General features: G+C 41.3%; 1 protein-coding gene across 1 annotated transcript; it reads left to right on the forward strand.

Moving 5' to 3' along the window:
• The first annotated feature begins 7,381 nt into the window (after window positions 1-7,381).
• On the forward strand, window positions 7,382-14,180 carry LOC144249755 (uncharacterized protein C2orf78-like). Its single transcript, XM_077791925.1, has 3 exons — window positions 7,382-7,478; window positions 10,696-11,460; window positions 12,265-14,180. Exons 1-3 carry the CDS (start codon window positions 7,382-7,384, stop codon window positions 14,178-14,180), a joined length of 2,778 nt encoding a protein of 925 aa, XP_077648051.1.
• The last annotated feature ends 2,607 nt before the right edge of the window (window positions 14,181-16,787 follow it).

A 16,787-nucleotide genomic window follows, 5' to 3' on the forward strand; every position in this document is an offset into this window, starting at 1 on the left:
CCAGCCTGGACCTCTTGTGCTAACAGTCCCCAAATCTTGCAGGCTATGCTGTACTTCAAGGAAAGATTACAGGAGATTCTTCTTTTGTCCTTACCCATTTAATTGAGGCTGCTCCCCTCCCCTCAGGCACATCTCAACAAGCTGAATTTGCTGCTCTCACTCAAGTTGTATCATGAGCCAGAAACAAATCAGTCAATATTTCTACTGATTCCAATTCACTTATAACATAATTCATTCTAATATCCTAATCTGCAGGGAAAGAGGTTTTCTTCCTCAGGCAGGAATTCTAATGCTAATTACATAAGAAATTTGCTTGAAGCTGCTCCTTTATTCCACAAGATGGCAGAGTTGCACTGTAAAGGACATCAGGCTGGCTAGTGTTACATATCCTTAGGAATAATACAGAGGACTGGCTAGTGAAGCGGGCTGCTCTCTCTCACCACCACCCTCAATCTTCACAAGCCTCTAAGTCCACAAATCTCCAGTTTCTCCCTGATGAAACTAAAGTCCTATTATTTTACCTACAAAGTTTACTCCACCCTGATATGCGCTCCCTCCAGTGACTCCTGAAGAATTCACTAAACCTACCCTCTTCAGATTTACAGGATCTCCAACAAGTTCCTCAATCCTGCACCACTTGTCTCAAGGATAACCCCAACCCTAATGTGAGACCACACCCATTTCTGACACACCAAGCTAGGGAGACCTTCCTGCCACAGACTGGCAACTTGACTTCACCCACATGTCCCCTGTAAGAAAAACAAATACCACCTAGACTCAGTAGACACCTTTACTGGATGGGTCAAAGCCTTTCCAGCTAACAATAAGAAGGCTTTTACCATTGCAACATAGCTTCCCAAGAAATAATTCCATGTTTTGATTTACCTGCCTCTCTCCAATCTCATATAGGCCCCCAAGTTAATTTCTTTATTACCCAAGAATTGGCTAAAGTTGAAATATAAAATGGAATTTCCTCATCCCCTATCATCTGCAGTCCTCAGGAAAGGTTGAAAGGACAAATAGGACCTTAAAAGCAACCTTAACCAAATTATGTAGTGACATTCCTTGTATTTGATTAAGCTCCTCCCTTTGGCCCTTCTCTGGATCCAGGTACTGCCCCCAAATCCTCTTATGATCAGCCCCTTTGAACTAATTTAGGGGAGAATTTGCTCCCTCACCATTCAACCTCAACCACCTAGCATTCCTCCAGATGTCCCAAAAGACCTCCTACCTCACCTCAGGGATGCCTTCTGGAAATATGCCCACACTCATCTTCCCACACTCAATCTTCAGGGGCCCCTCCTCCTATTTCCATAGGGGACTTAGTTTGCCTCTCCCCTTTCCAATGTGTAGTTCCCTTACCAAAAAAGAAAATGAAAGGGCCTTTTTAAGGTGACTCTCTCCACACCTACCACAGCCAAACTATAAGGCCATCCATCCAGGATCCATTTAAGCAATTTCAAATCTGTTCCTGCTAATGCCACGTACCATTCTGTTCTCACAGGCCTCATCTGACTACACATGACCTACCTTCCAGCCATTCCTGAGGAAGCCACTGACCCTCACACCCAGAATTCTTAGTGTTGCTCTCTCAGATACCCTTCTACCTTTTTAAAAATATTTTTTAGTTATACTTGGGCTCAATACCTTTATTTTATTTCTTTATTTACACGTGGTGCTGAGGATCAAACCTAGCGCCTCGCATGTGCTAGGCGAGTGCTCTACTGCTGAGCCACAACCCCAGCCTCTACTACCTTTTCTTAATAGCACTCAAGAGTCAAATTAAATTCATCATATTTACTTCCCCTTCATCTTTCTCCTCTACAAACATTAGAACTCATTTGAGATCCCTGGCTTCAAGGAATATACATTGTCCTGACCCCCACCCAAGATACATTTCCTCTCTTTGTGTTTTCCACATATCATCTTTAACTTCACTAACTGCCACACTGGACCAGAAACAGCAGAGACAAGAAGTGGCTGATGTATTCAGTGAGAATCCTCTCTCTACAGGCAAAAATGTTAATGTCTTGAGCCTGGAAGACAAACCCCAGGCCATGGGGATAGGTTAAGAGAGATAACTGGGGGCAATGGAGGAAAACAGGTCAGTCCATTATGCCTATTAGCATGTCCCTCAGGCTGCTCTTCATAATATGCACAACTGCCAGCTTGGCTAGAAACACAGAGGCTTATAGGGCCCACATTCTACAGCCTGTCACTGCTCACCCAGTAACATGGTTTGATCCTCCCCCTTCAATCTATCTTAATTCCAAGCCTGTTGCCTGGTCCTTTCTTGACTACCAGGTCCTCCCAACAATCTTTGTTCAATTATTCAGGACTGTCCTCCTGACCCCCTCTTTGTGTTTCTCTCAGAAACTCATATTGTTACCACACTGGGCCTCGAAACTCGGCTTACATATGTCCCAAAATAACAGGATCAAGAGGCCAGGCTTATTTTCCTCACTGGCAGAGGCTCATCTGCATGCCAGGGAGTTAATGTTAATTACTCATTAAGCAGACCCATATGCTCTTACCATTGGCACAGAAATCATTCACCAAAAGTTTTACAATGGTCTGAAGGTGATAACCCTATCATCGAATCTTTCTGTTGTAGGAAAACAAGTTATACATTGGGGTTCTCCTGGGGAACTGACTGATGCTGAATCCAGAGCTTTGGGATGAAAATTACCTTATAGAGACAATTTAGAACATCTGGTTTATAGAGATGTTTTCCATTCCAACATCACTAGATACTGGTCTAAGGGAGAATTATCACCTGCCATGAGAATGGATTCTCTGCTAATTAAGGACAAAAATAGGTCTGACTGAGGAGACTTTGGGGATATGGAAGGGTATTTCTCAATATAATAAATTGAAAAATGTTATCTATCGTAACATTTCCTTTCATAAGGAATTGTACCTTCACAGTATGTGTATTAAATCCCTATGTTTTAGGGTCCAGACCCATTCAAATACCCAATCAAATTTTGTGATGCCTCACAAAAACCTATATTATGTTAAATGTGTAAAGTGTATGCTACAACAACATTTGAACTCTATGCCAAAGTTCAGCACAAATTATAATGACTCTCAAAAGGCTCCTTGTAAAATTAAAAGTACCATGGCAGGAGGCCCCTTAAGTACCATCCACGTAGGAACTACTGAGGCACCTGAAACACCACACTAAATGGCTCATCTGGTGGCTGAGAGCTGGGACTGTTGTTTTGACTGCAGCGGAGACATTGCATCAGCAGGTCCAAACACCCATTACCTTCAACAATTCCATAAGAATGTTACCAAGACCTGGCAAACTCAACAACATTTGGATCCCAGATAATTCAAACAAAATTCAACAACTAAAAGATTCTATTATTTGACTAGGAGAATAAGTATAACATTTACAATGGGCTCAGAAACTTCAGGGTCATTGTAATATCACCCAATTTTGTGTCACTAGAGATACATATGATGACACTGAGACACAATGGCAAAATGTATGTAATCACCTAATGGACTTGACTTTTTTCATATCAATACTTGTTTGAGTTAAAAATCACAATCTCAGGTTCTGCCATAGAAAATGCAAAACCATCTACTTTTGAGAAGAAATTTGGGGCAGTTTAGCTAAGGGGATTTCTTCCCTCAACTCTTTGAAATACTTTTCTACACATATACCTGGGCTACTAGCTATAACTATAGAGTTCATTTCTATTCTAGTTCTGCACAGTCTTTCAAGCAGGTTGGAAATGATTAAACCATCAGGAAAATATGGTTCCAACAATAATCATCCTTGCAATGCTCCAAAGGACCCGAACTCCTGAGATCATGGAAAGTGCACCCTAAGTTTGAAAGGGATACAATGGCCTTCATTAAGGGAAATAGGCTCCCCAATGATAGGACCTGCTAAAATTGTTTTCCTAGAACTAACAAATCTGTTAATCTTCACCTTTATTATAATAGCCTTTCTTATCCCTGTTCTTAATTGTGTACAAAAAAAACATTTTCTTAATGAGGTGACCTGTCTGGCTCAAGCCCTCTCCAGAATACAGTCCAAATTTCTGAAACCACAAAAGGAGGACTGTGCCTGAGCCCCAAGTCTACTCCCACATATACTCTTCTTAAGCCTCAACCACAAGAGAACCCATGTTCTTTTCCAGAACTCTGAGAGAAGGGGTCCTCCTTCTTCACCGTTTCTCACCAAGAAGCAACCAGATCTGAAATCATTGCCACTATTCATTATGACTTTTCAGAGTCTGGAATAAAACATATGCAAATGACAACCCAAAAACAGTGTGGCCTAGGAAGAGGGACGGAGGGAAAACCAGAACATTGATAACATTGATCCTTTCCCAATACTTTTTTTCCCAGTGACATAAAAATCCCTGGGAAGGAAGCAAACATCACTCAGTGACAAGAAATCCCTGGAAAGGGGCAAGAATTGGTCCTTTCCCAATATATCCATTCTCAGGGATAGGACAATGCACCCTCCATTTTGGCCCTATGAAAACACTGCCAATAAAAACAAATTTCTAGTTTTTGCAACCTTTTTCCTGAATGCCCACATCCTGTTAAAGCCTTCAATGGGTAAGTTACCTCCCAGTGTGTAACCTATATAAACCCAGACCAGCAGCCATTTCTAACCAAAATGTCTGCCCATCTGATGCCTGACTCCATAGCTGAATAAAGGCTTTGCTGAATTCATGAGGTCTGCACCCGTCTCCATCATCTCCATCTCCTTAACCTATAGTAGCTGGGGATACCCTTGATTCCTAAGAGAACATAAGGAATGATCTGGCTTACAGATACTCACTGTATGTTCTTAGTCTCACATTACATGCCAGTATTATAGAAGCAAGCTATCTGAGGTATGCAACTGAGATAAAAAGAAAAAATATATACCCTGAAAAAGTTCTTAGTCTCACATTACATGCCAGTATTATAGAAGCAAGCTATCTGAGGTATGCAACTGAGATAAAAAGAAAAAATATATACCCTGAAAAAGTTGACATACTCCAAGCCATATCTTTATACCACCAAACATTTCACAATCCCTCTTAGCTAAGAATTATCCCACACACAACCAGCAAAAAGATAGATAGATATATATATTCCATAATTAGCAGTGTAAGAGATGGGAAAAATAGGCCTGTAAATGCAATATTTATCTTTATTTATGAGCAATATTTTCTATATATGCGCTTGATTTCCTGTGGGTTCTTGACATTGTGAATCACACTATCTACTCACTGTCTCTAAGGAAGTCCAAAAGTTAAATAAAGGTCCATTGACAACTAACAGAATATTATTTTTTTTAAAAAACACACGACTATAATCCCAGCAGCTTGGGAGACTGAGGCAGGAAGATCGCAAGTTCAAAGCATACATCAGCAATGGCAAGGTGCTAAGCAACTCAGGGAGACCATGTCTCTAATAAAACATAAAATAGGGCTGGTGATGTGGCTCAGTGGTAGAGTTCAATCCCTGGTAAACCCCCACCACCACAAAAAAAAAAAAGGTTACCACCAAGAAAAATGAATAAATCCCAGTTGTACTCCCCCAAACCAGCTCAGTACTCATATATATATATTATTACCAATTCAGTCCTGACTGACTTTATCACATTACAAGAGAAAGTGGTGAAACTAACACTCTCCAGGGGATCAAAAGCAAAAGCAATTTAGATGAAGTTGTGCTGAACAGACACACCTCTTACTTGGGTGCACAGCATAACCACAATGCTTTTTCCACAAGCCTCTCTTTGCATGTCTACACAAATCCATCAGGCCCTAAGCAACATAGTGAGACCCTGTCTCTAAAGAAAAATAAAAAGGGCTGGGGATGTGAGGTAATGGGAAAGTGTCCCTGGTTTAAATTCCAAGGACCCGTCCACTCAGCAAAAAAAAAAAAAAAAATTAATTGCCTCTTTTATTAACACAAAATGAGACCTCAATGAGTTAACTTGTTTCTAACAAAAAGTTAAAATTTAAAAGTCCATGTTACCCTCTCCTTTATTTATGTTATCCATACTTTTTTATGTTCTCTTAATGTTCTAACTTTTCTCCTGGCCTGCCACCCAAACATGCAAGACAAAGAATGTGAGAAGCCCAAGATTCTATAGTGGCTGTTTGCATGGGGGAGGAAGTCACAGTAACTGCCACACTGGATCCTCTTACATGAGAAGAGAGAGAGGATCCTCAGTGCCTCTCACATATGAAAGAGGCTGATGGCACAAAGTCTACATGGCCAAGGAGCTGTCCTCAGGGAGTTATAAGTTAAAGGAGTACAACAAAACTCCAGAGAGGGAAATTTTACAGGCAACTAAGTCTTCCACCTCTCTAGAGTTTCTGCTATTGTTCAGAGTTCATTTTTCAAAGAATCAACTCACAGAAAAAAAGACCCCTGCTTCTGCAAGTTAAAATAAAGTAATATCAATGTGTACAAGAATGCAGACTCAAGGCTTGTCCATGAAAAAATGTCTACAATGAAGAGGGATGGGGGAAGGAGAGCAGAAGAGAGTTACCAGTCTAACCTGGCCCAGCCCAGGCCAAAGAAAACAGGGATCTAGGAGAAACTAAAGAGAATCTTGGGCCACATCATTCCCCAGAGAATGCACTCAAGGAACTTCCCCCTAGGGCTGGGATTGTGGCTCAGTGGTAGAATGTTAGCCAAGCACTCGTGAGGCACTGGACTTGACCCATGAATAAAATAAAAGTATTGGGTCCATCTACAAATAGGGAAAAAAAAAAAACAACTTTTTAACCCCTTTCTGAATCCTTGAATACTGCAGTAACTTCAATAATCAAATCAACTTCTGTGGTTCCAGAACCACTATACTTGCTCAACCTAGATGTCTCTTTCTTCCATCTCCAGGGATATTAACTGCATATGTTAATAAAGTAATGTATTACTATTACCTCTTATAGTGTGAAACATAATTTATAACATATTCATAATATTTTAATGAACATTTAAGAGGAACACAGAGATGATATCCCTAACACAAGAGCCTGGGGGAGGGGAGCCATGGGGTGAGCCCATTATGTCCCTCCTGCAGGGCTCACCTACCAGAACTGAGCCATTTAGTTTCTATTATAACTTTCCTGTCACTTTCTCCACCCAATCAACTCTCTTGTCATTTTCCCCACCCAATCCCACCTTCTCCTTCGGAGTCTGACCACTCTATTGGCTACTTCATACCTTTAAACGGCCAGGTTTGTGACATCATTCTCCCACCAAACCTACTGCCACCTGCTAGAATCTTAGGCTTGCCATGTAGTTGTAAACAAATTTGAATCATCGCAAGTGACCAGTGACCAGTGACCAGTAACCAGTCATTAGTGTGGCCAGTAAACAGTGACCAGTGAACTCCATACTGGGAAACATGCATTCTCTAGCCTCAGCCACCCACGCATCCTCTAGGGTGATCTCCTCATCCTTTGTATCTACAATTGATGTGACCTCTTCTCTGACCATGTCAGGTGAGTAAAGAAACTTTTTAAAGCTTTTTATTAGACTTTTTACCTGCCTCAATTTACTAATGGAGTCAAAAGAGCTAAGAATAATAGGGGAAAGGATGGAACTAGAAATCTGGACACCTAATTTCATTTGGAATTTGACATGTACTAGGTATAGAACTGGACTATCTTACTCTCTCACAAAATCTGTTTCCTGATTTGCTACATGAGGATAACAGATTGCCCATGTTCTGGTCCCTTACTTTTCTTGCATCTTGAGGGGCGTGTTTATAGAGAATGAAATCCGATTTCATGGTTGTGTTGTTTCAACTGAAAGAGACAAAACCTAGGCAGGGTGGAAACCAAGAGGTTTCCTCTGTAACAGGTTCCCTTCAAAAAGATTTCTACTTCAGTATTTCAAATTTAGTGCCGTTCATAAAAGGGACATTCACATATTTGGGAGTTTTCTGTTTCAACTAGGTGAAAAGAGAAATAGGGAGAGAGGAGCAGGAGGACAGGGCTGTAAGGAGGCAGATGTTCTTGGGAAAGCAAGTTTGTGACTGTTTAAGCACACGGCAATAGGAACTCGGCGGAGGAAGAAAATATAAAAATAAAGGAGAAGAAAATGTTAGAAAAATAGAGATGAAGAGAATGATGTTGTTGAGAAAAAAAGAGGTTGGTTGGGATGGATGTGGAAGAAAAGCAAAGATTTTATTTAAACCAACAGACAGCATAGAGTGAATGTTCCCAGAGGCTGGTTTAGAGAATGTTTAGATTAACAGACCAGCAAGGAAACTAAGACTTGAATGAGGGTATCACTGGGGTAAGCAGGTTATCAGAAAAGTCACACTTGGCTGTTAGAGTTCTTCTATGATCGCTTTCAACACAGATGATGTTGACAGTTTGAACATGAACATTTTAGAAGTATGTTTTAGAAATGATTCTTCCTCCAAACATGCCAAGGAAAGTGGTTCTAGACAGAGCTGGGGAAATGGCAATTTCCGTGTCCTATTTTGTTCTGATTTTTAAACTACAGTGATTTCTAAAACATGTTTTGTCCAAACCTGCATCAGAAGGACACATTCCTTTGTGTGATATAAGCTGTCAAGGTGAAGCTGTTTTCCATCTTTACAACAGTTTTTTTTTTCTAAAACAGACAATATACAAATGGTCATTGATGATTTCTAAATCTAAGAACCGAAAGAAAGAACTGTATAAGAATAAAAATTCAAGCTCACATCTCTAATTCCAAGTTTATTTAAATAACTATGTGAAGACGTTTTGTTTTGTCTACATTTCAAATAATTGTTTGGGGCTGGGGTGTAAGGTAGCTCAAACATTTTTGTATTAATATAAATGGGAGAAGAAAATGTCAGAATAAAAGACAAAAATTGTTTTAAATTTGTTATTTTATTATACTGTGATGGTTTTCTCAGACTTTAGGGACAAGACTTTTCTCTAAATGTGATAATAAACCAGGCTTCTATGATTTTGTTAAAGCATTTTTTCTGTTTTTTGAATAATCAAAAGGATTATCAGAAAATGTGTTTATATTAATTGAAATATCTACCTAGTGGAATTAATGTCTTTTATTTGGTGTTGGTAATCCTTAGAGGAAGAGAAACAAGAACAGTAATGACTTTACACTTATTGTTTTTTTCTCTAGTATGTACAAAATTTCTTTCGTCCTTCCTTCTGTCCTCATTCCCTTCTTCTTTCCCTCACTCCCTCCATTTCTCTCTCCTTCCCTCCCTGCCTTGCTCCTTATGCCTTCCTTCCTTCCTCTCATTCATTCTTTCTTTCTTATTTTCTTCTCTTCTTTCCAGTTCTGAGGATTGAACACAGGGTCTCATGAATGCTAGGCAAGCATGCTACACAAGCTATATCTCCAGGATATTTTATTTCTTTTCTCAGATAGGATCTTGCTGAATTGCCCAGAGTGGCTTTGAATTCCTGGTTTCCTGCAATCCCACTGCCTCAGGCTCCCGGGTGCTGGGACCAGAGGCCCACCACAGCATGCCCAGATTCATCATGGGTTTTGGCTTTAGTTTTCGCTTCTCCACATGGCTACCCATCTGTTCACCCTACTTAAATTTGTGTTCACTTTACTTCAAATTTGTGTTCACTTTACTTAAAATTACACACATTTTTAGTATAGTTTCTCTGTCTATATGTACAGCTTGAGAATGCATTCAAACTCACCTTCAATTATGAGCTTTGTTTTGATTAAGAGTATTCACTAAAATCAAAGAGAAACATTCACTTTCATAATATTGTATGCATGATAACAGAACTCATTTCTTAGCAAATTTCATATACACTCACTTTTGCTCATATCCATATGTTCATTACTACGTAGTCATTCCTTTTAGTTCTGAGCTGTGTTTGACTTTTGCTTCTATCTTTACAGAACATACTGTAACTCCCTCCAAATGAAACTTTTTGTAATACCTATTTATCAGTTGTAGCTCAAGACAATACTTTTATTTTATTTATTTTTACATGGTGCTCAGGATTGAACCCAGGGCCTCGCATGTTTCAATTTCTTTCAAGAAGCATTTCTTGAGAAACTGAATTTCAGGTAGTCATTTTCATGTAGGATCAGCAGTTAGGCTGAAAGAGGGCAAAGAATGACGCTTAAATTATCATTTGGATGGTCAAACTGAACTCTAGGAAATATCATGTGACCTGGACAAACAAAAGGAGATACTAAAGATCACTGTGGTGATATCAGTACGATTTTCTATGAACAGGGAAAAACAAATTTCTGTATCTCCAGATTTCTGGTCTTTGGAACAAGAGTCCTGGCCAGGGAGAAAGTTTCCATAATCTGTTGCGGATTCTGAAAAAGTCAGTCTCACTTCCCTGACCCTTGGTGTACTCATTTGCTAACTGGTAATGTTGGGGTTTTCTCTGAGTTCGAAAATACTTCAGTTCTAGGGCCAATTCAGGAGTCAATACTAGTGCAGGCTCAAAGGAAAGGTAGGACAGGTAGAAGGATGCTTATAGGGAACAATGTGTGAAGCAGACCACTTGGGACTTCTGTGCCCAATTTGAGAGAAAAGGCAGGTAATCAGAAGAGTACTTGCAGCCATCCTAAATGGAGTGATTTGGGGTCTCTCAATGATTATTGAAATCAGGGCCCTCCTGATTACTACAACAGTAAGATGTCATTGTTTCTTGACTATTGTAAGAATCTGCCTGTCTCATCAATATTTTCACCACCCTCTTCTTCCTACAGAAAATTTCCAAAATTCTTCTTTACATGGAAATGCTGATTCTCTGCAGCTCTCTCTTCCTGTGGTGACCAATGCAGCTTCCCTGACAGGAAGTGTCTGCAACTTCTCCAGAGCCTCTGCTCCAGCTGCCACTTCAGCATGGTTACTGCCCTCAACCTGTGGCACCTCCTTCCAGCCACTCATGGGCAGTGCCTCCCTTTATCAACATGCTAGCACAGCCATGGTGTCTGGGGTTACTGGCCGGAACCAGACTCCCATGGCACCTGCCCCCTGTCCAAGTATCTCTGAGTGGTATATCCCAGGAAGTGCTGAAAAGAGCTCATCTTCACTCAGGGACTTTAATCTGACTGTCAGGTTAAGGCAGATTACAGCAGATTCTTCCCTATCTATGGCATTCCAGGATGACAAAACTTCCGAAGCCAATGTCATGATCCCTGGGTATCCACTACTATCGGGTAGGCTTGTCCAGGTGACACTACCTCAGATTCCAAATCAAGGACATTGCCTCTCACTACCCCACCAAGAAGGAAGCCAGGTCTACTACTATGATCAAAGCTCTCTGGGGACTCTGCTCTCTGGAGAACATTGGCCCTGCCTGCAATCCTATGGCTCTGTGCCATATGCAGGAAGTAGTGCCGCTGCCCCTCAACCAGAAATGGTGACAGTGCTAAAGGAAGTTCAGCCCACAAATGCCCTACCATCAGTCCCTACACCTGTGACCTACTACTCTGTGTCCACTCAGAGTATAGAAGGAACAAATTTTCAAGGTGAGTACAAACAGCAAAAAGGGGAAGGAATAAGATTACCATTCGAATGGAGGGTCCAGTTTTCAGCTGGTAATTGTGCGTCCACACATCCCTAGAATTCAAGTGCTGAGATTTTAACCACAATCTTGTTCAGCAGTCCCCATTTTCAGACTCTGTAAGAGAAGCATGCAGCACAGCATAATGGCCACCCATGCATTTAAGAGACCTCTAGGAGCACACGGAAGGAAGCGGCTGTTCACTATTTTTGCACTCAGTCCAGCTGCACAACCACACTATAAATATATTTCCCTAATTGTACTTTGGTTTAGAAAAATACATCAACACATATCAGGGTGTGACAGTTTAATTGTCCCTTAATTGACTGCAGGATTTAACCTCTGTATGTAGAGATGCTGCCCAAAGCAGGAGTCCAAAACCCACGACCATTCACATTGATCTCATGAGCAACAGCTCCACCCTCTCCTAGTTCATGGTGTTAAGTGTTCTTACATTCTGGGGAGAGTGGAGAGAATTGAGAGGCCCCTATATGAGAACGAGAGACTTCATGAAAGAGTTTTTCTGGGTTTCCCACAGAGGAGACAAGTGCTCTACCAGAAACCCATGCTGCCATGGTGATGAACCAGCCCAAAAGTAAGACTTCAAGGGATCACCTGTAACTAATATGCAACTCTTAACAGATATCTGTCAGTGGTCCTTTAAAAGAGCTAATAGAAATGCTTTCTCCACAGTTGGTGGTTTCCCTGAATAGTGTGTAGCTGGGAAGGGGGAGCATCCTACTTACCATCGTCCTTGATTCCTTTGCAGGGATGGAAACTTCCCTAGGGATGGAGGCTTCCTTGGGATTGCAACCTCCAAGTCAGACATTTTGTCTTCCACAGCCTCCAGAATTCTCATACATCTGCAATAACAGAAAAAGCCAAATAAGTGAGAAAAACTCACAAACTGAACTTGGGGACATTTCCACAATCACTCCAGTCCAGAGTTCCACTGATTTCTTGGCATTGCCCCCAAATCAAAGCCAGAAACAAACAGAGATTAAGAATTTGTGTGAGATTAACACCATGCTCACAGAGCCGCTGGATGCCTACCAAATTGCCATGGAGAACCAGGATCCTCCACTACTCCCTTTAGACATCCCAGAAATCCACCGGCTTCTGGCCTCCGTTGGTCCTCTGGACCAAGAGGAGAAGCCACATTCTGAAAATACCCTTCTAGAAAGGAGTAGCTTGAGTCTTGAGGACCAAGGCACACTTGAAAATGGGACTGAATTTAGCAGTTGTTTTGGAGACCTCACTGCACTGCTGGGGGATATTCAACTTCCTGAGCTTTTCGATTCCTTGAAAGACCTTGACCAAGCTGAGAGTCCCACAATAACAAATTCCAATGACACCAGATCCATCATGGTGAATCAGGGGCAGGAAATCACAAGTGCCTTAAAGGGTCCTAGTGATCCAGTGAGGAACAAAAAACATAAAGCCTCAGAGTCTCCTCATGGAACTCCTCAGGCCAAAATGCAGCTAAGGGACCTAGAGGGTGCATTAGGAGGAGAAGTTGCTCACAGGGATACAGACAGCAGTAGGGCCAATGTGCACACAGCCAAGCACTCTAACAGCAAAGCTCAGGAAGCTGCATCCAGCAGGAACAGCAAGGCTAAGGGCCATGGGCAGGAAAAGACCAAGAGAACCAGGGAAAAAAATTCCAAGAAAGCCGAGGAGAGGAAGCAGCCAGGCAACAGAGTCCAGGCGGAAGAGAAGACAACTGTGCCCAAACTAAAGCGGAAGAGGAACCAACCTGAGCTTTGCCAGGAGTCCTTTAAAAAGCCTCGGAGCTGTCTCGGCATGCACATGGTGGAGTCGGTGCAGGTTTTCCACGCACTGGGGAAGAAGAATGACAAGAAAACTGGGCTCTCTTCCTCCAGGGCCCCGGGAAACTCAGGCAGTACCCAAGACCCCCGTACATGCCCAGCTATGAAACCAAGGCTGGTGGTTAAGGGTCCTGAGAAATCACAAGTCAAAGCCCAGAATCCAGATATCAGTGCTGAAGGAGAGGGTCCCGCTCCATCCATTGGTGAGCCTCCACCACCTGGGAAGGTCAAATTGGTACCTTTGCCTTTTCTGACCCAGGAGAAACCTCCACCTCGACCAGTAATCAATAGGAGGCCACAGTCTCTGACCTCACGGAGACCCACTGGGGCTTACCCTGCCCAGCCTGGCCCTGCTAGCTCAGCTCAACCCATGGCAGTCAACACATCCCAACCAGCTACTGCCAACCCATCTTGGATTCGTCCTGCCAAGCCAGCTCACCCCGTTTTGACTCATGCCATTCAGTCACGTGTGAGCGCTTCTACCCAGCCTAGTGTCCCTTGGTCTGCTGCTTCTGGGCCTGCACCCTACAAAACATCATCTTGTACTTCTCTTCATTGGCAACCCATTCCCAGGGTTGGGACCAAGCCCCAGTCACAACCGCCCAAGCCTCAAAACCAATATCTCCTCCAAGACTTTGCCTTACAACCAATTCCATGGAGGAAACCCAATGTTGCTGGGCAAGTAGTATCAACTCCCATCACCAAACAGCAGAGGCCAGAGCGGGAAGCCATGAAGAAGAAGGCTCAACAAGAGCGTGAGAATGCTGCCAAGTACACTGCTTTGGGGAGAGTGCAGTGTTTCATTGAGAGGGAAAGAGAGATGGAGATTTCTCGCTACTATGGCTACACAATGTAAGAGCTGCTAAGATCAGTGGTGCCACTTAGGAACCAAATAGTTTTCCACATGTATCTAGATAGAGTGATACACATTTATTTATTCTCAGATGCTTTCAACGTTTAATAAACTTATACAAAGAAATGTAATATTATTCACTAATACATAATAAAGAGGCCTTCTGGTACCACTGAGAATTGTTAGAAAATAAAGAGGCCTTTCGGTACTACAAGGGTACCAAATAGTGTTCTCATATACACATAGATAGATACATGAGAATTTATTCATAGTTGAAAAGGTAGTATAGTTTAATAAAGAAATGCTATAGTATTGATTAGAGGGTAAGTAATAAAGAGGCTTTATATTGCCATTTGAATATCAAATAGTTTTATACGTATATATACAGAGAGGTACATAGATACAAAAGTGTTCACTTATATATTTTTAAGACTTAATATACTTGAATAAAGAAATGTAATAGTATTGTTTGAGAGATAAGTAATAAAGATGCTTCCTGGTACTGCTTGGGCATCACATAGTTTTCCACATGTGTAGATATAAATTTTATAAATATGTAGATACAAAGATACAAATGTATTCACTCTAATATATTTTTAAAGTTTAGTCAAATTGAAGGAAGAAATTCCATAGAATTGGTTAATAGATAATAAAGAGGCCTTGTGTTACCACTGGGCTATCAAACATTTGTCCTCATAGACATATGAATATGTACTCATTCCAATATACTTTTAAAACTTAATAAAATTGAATAAAGAAATGTAATGGAATTGATTAATAGATAATAAACAGGAATTTTGAGTTTGAATGGCTGTTAAATGTGGTTTATTTTGGTAGCGGTGTGGATCACAGCCTACATGAGAAGAAAGGAACTCAAATTTGGCCAGGATAATAGAAGTAAAGGCTAGGAATGGGGGAAAGAGGAAGGCATGTCATCCAGCACTAGGAAGGCAAAAAGAAGACAGATGTATGGGTTTACTGGAAGAATCAGGAATTGGCAAAATGGCTGACCAATAACACAATGTTTGAAACGAGGGTTAAAATGATAAAATGTCAAGCAAGTTGAAAATGATAGGAGACGGGTTCAGGTTGACCAGAAGAAATGCAAAAATCAAACAAAAAACTCTCATGGAGAATGGCTGAGTTTTGGTATACCTGAATGGCATTTTCAAAAATAAGATTCAGGGCACATCCCCACCATGATTGGGTCACTTAAGATCCTAGCTGGGAAAGGTGAATACAAAACACGGGGAATCTACCAGGGGTGTTACAGGGTTCTCAGTTACCCTGAGGGAAGCTGATAACTGGAACTTGGCCAAGTGAACTCAGCAGCATGAGGCCCACCCAGAACATGGCCTGGAATAAATCACCATTGACTCAACACCCATGCACCAGGGCAGCAGAGAGGCACTACTTGAATGAACCTTCACACACAAGGCCAGTACCACTCTGACACTTTACTAATGGTTGAGAAGCAAGGCCTCAATCTGAGGCTTGTGTCCTCAAGTCCTCAGTGTTGGCAAGGGCCCCCTGCAGGCAGCCAACCTGGCTTTTAGAGCACACCATAGAGACGTTGGGGTAGAGGGTGAAGGAGAGAGATCACACTTGAAAGGGGGTTAAATACTGAACTGAGAAGCCTGTCAGGTCCTCTTCCATTGATTCTGGCAGATGCTGTCTTCAGGGACCATTGCCATGAACCGAAGCTCACAAGGAAAACATCACTCCTTGGCTTCCATCTCCACCCAACGCAAGCAGAGTGCGCATGTGCAAAGAGCAACCTGCCAACAGCTGCAGGACCCAGCAGCCCCAACAGCTTTTACCCATTCCCTCAAAACTGCCAGTCACCATCTTCACCACTCTTCCCACAGGAGACATCACCTTTTCCCACATTTTGGAAACTTCCAGAGATATTTGACCCCAAAATATATGTATCACAATTTGTTAAATTATCTGACCTACGGATTTCAAATGTAACCTTTATGACATATTAAATTCCTATGCGTATTTGCATTCTTCTTTGTAGAATTTGCCTGGCTTTCTTGCTTTTCCTATTTACCAGGTCTCTAGGATATTTTTTATCATGTTTTTCCTTTTTTAAAAAAAAAATTCATTATTCTTTCTTTTTAGACATCTATTATGTTCATTCATGTTTTCCCTTTTAGTTATGTTGATTTCTACCATATCTCATCTAATCTCCATTTATGTTGTTCTTTTCTTTTATGAAACATAAAACTCAACATTTCAACCATTTTTATGTGGATAACTCTACAGCATTAAGTAGATGCACAATGTTGTTCAAGCATTATTCACTATCCAAATCCAAAACTTTTCACCATCCCAAACAGAAAGCTATATCCATGATATAATTTTCCATTCCCCTCTCATGTTCTGTCCTATTTTGCATTGCTTGGCCTTCTGTTTTTTAGCTAGTTTTGAAAGAGTGGGCTACCATCTGATGTGCTTGGGGGGTTCTTTTCTGACTTGTTTTTGTCGTCTGAGAGGATGCTATTCTCCTGTTTCTTAGAATACCTTTATTTGGGATTTGGTTTCCTTCTTTTCTTGCTATGCACTTTTATGCAAAATTCATTTTCTTTGTAAAAGTATGGTTGA

Source organism: Urocitellus parryii, chromosome 12 (genome assembly GCF_045843805.1).
Source record: "Urocitellus parryii isolate mUroPar1 chromosome 12, mUroPar1.hap1, whole genome shotgun sequence".
In the NCBI taxonomy this organism is placed as follows: Eukaryota; Metazoa; Chordata; class Mammalia; order Rodentia; family Sciuridae; genus Urocitellus; species Urocitellus parryii.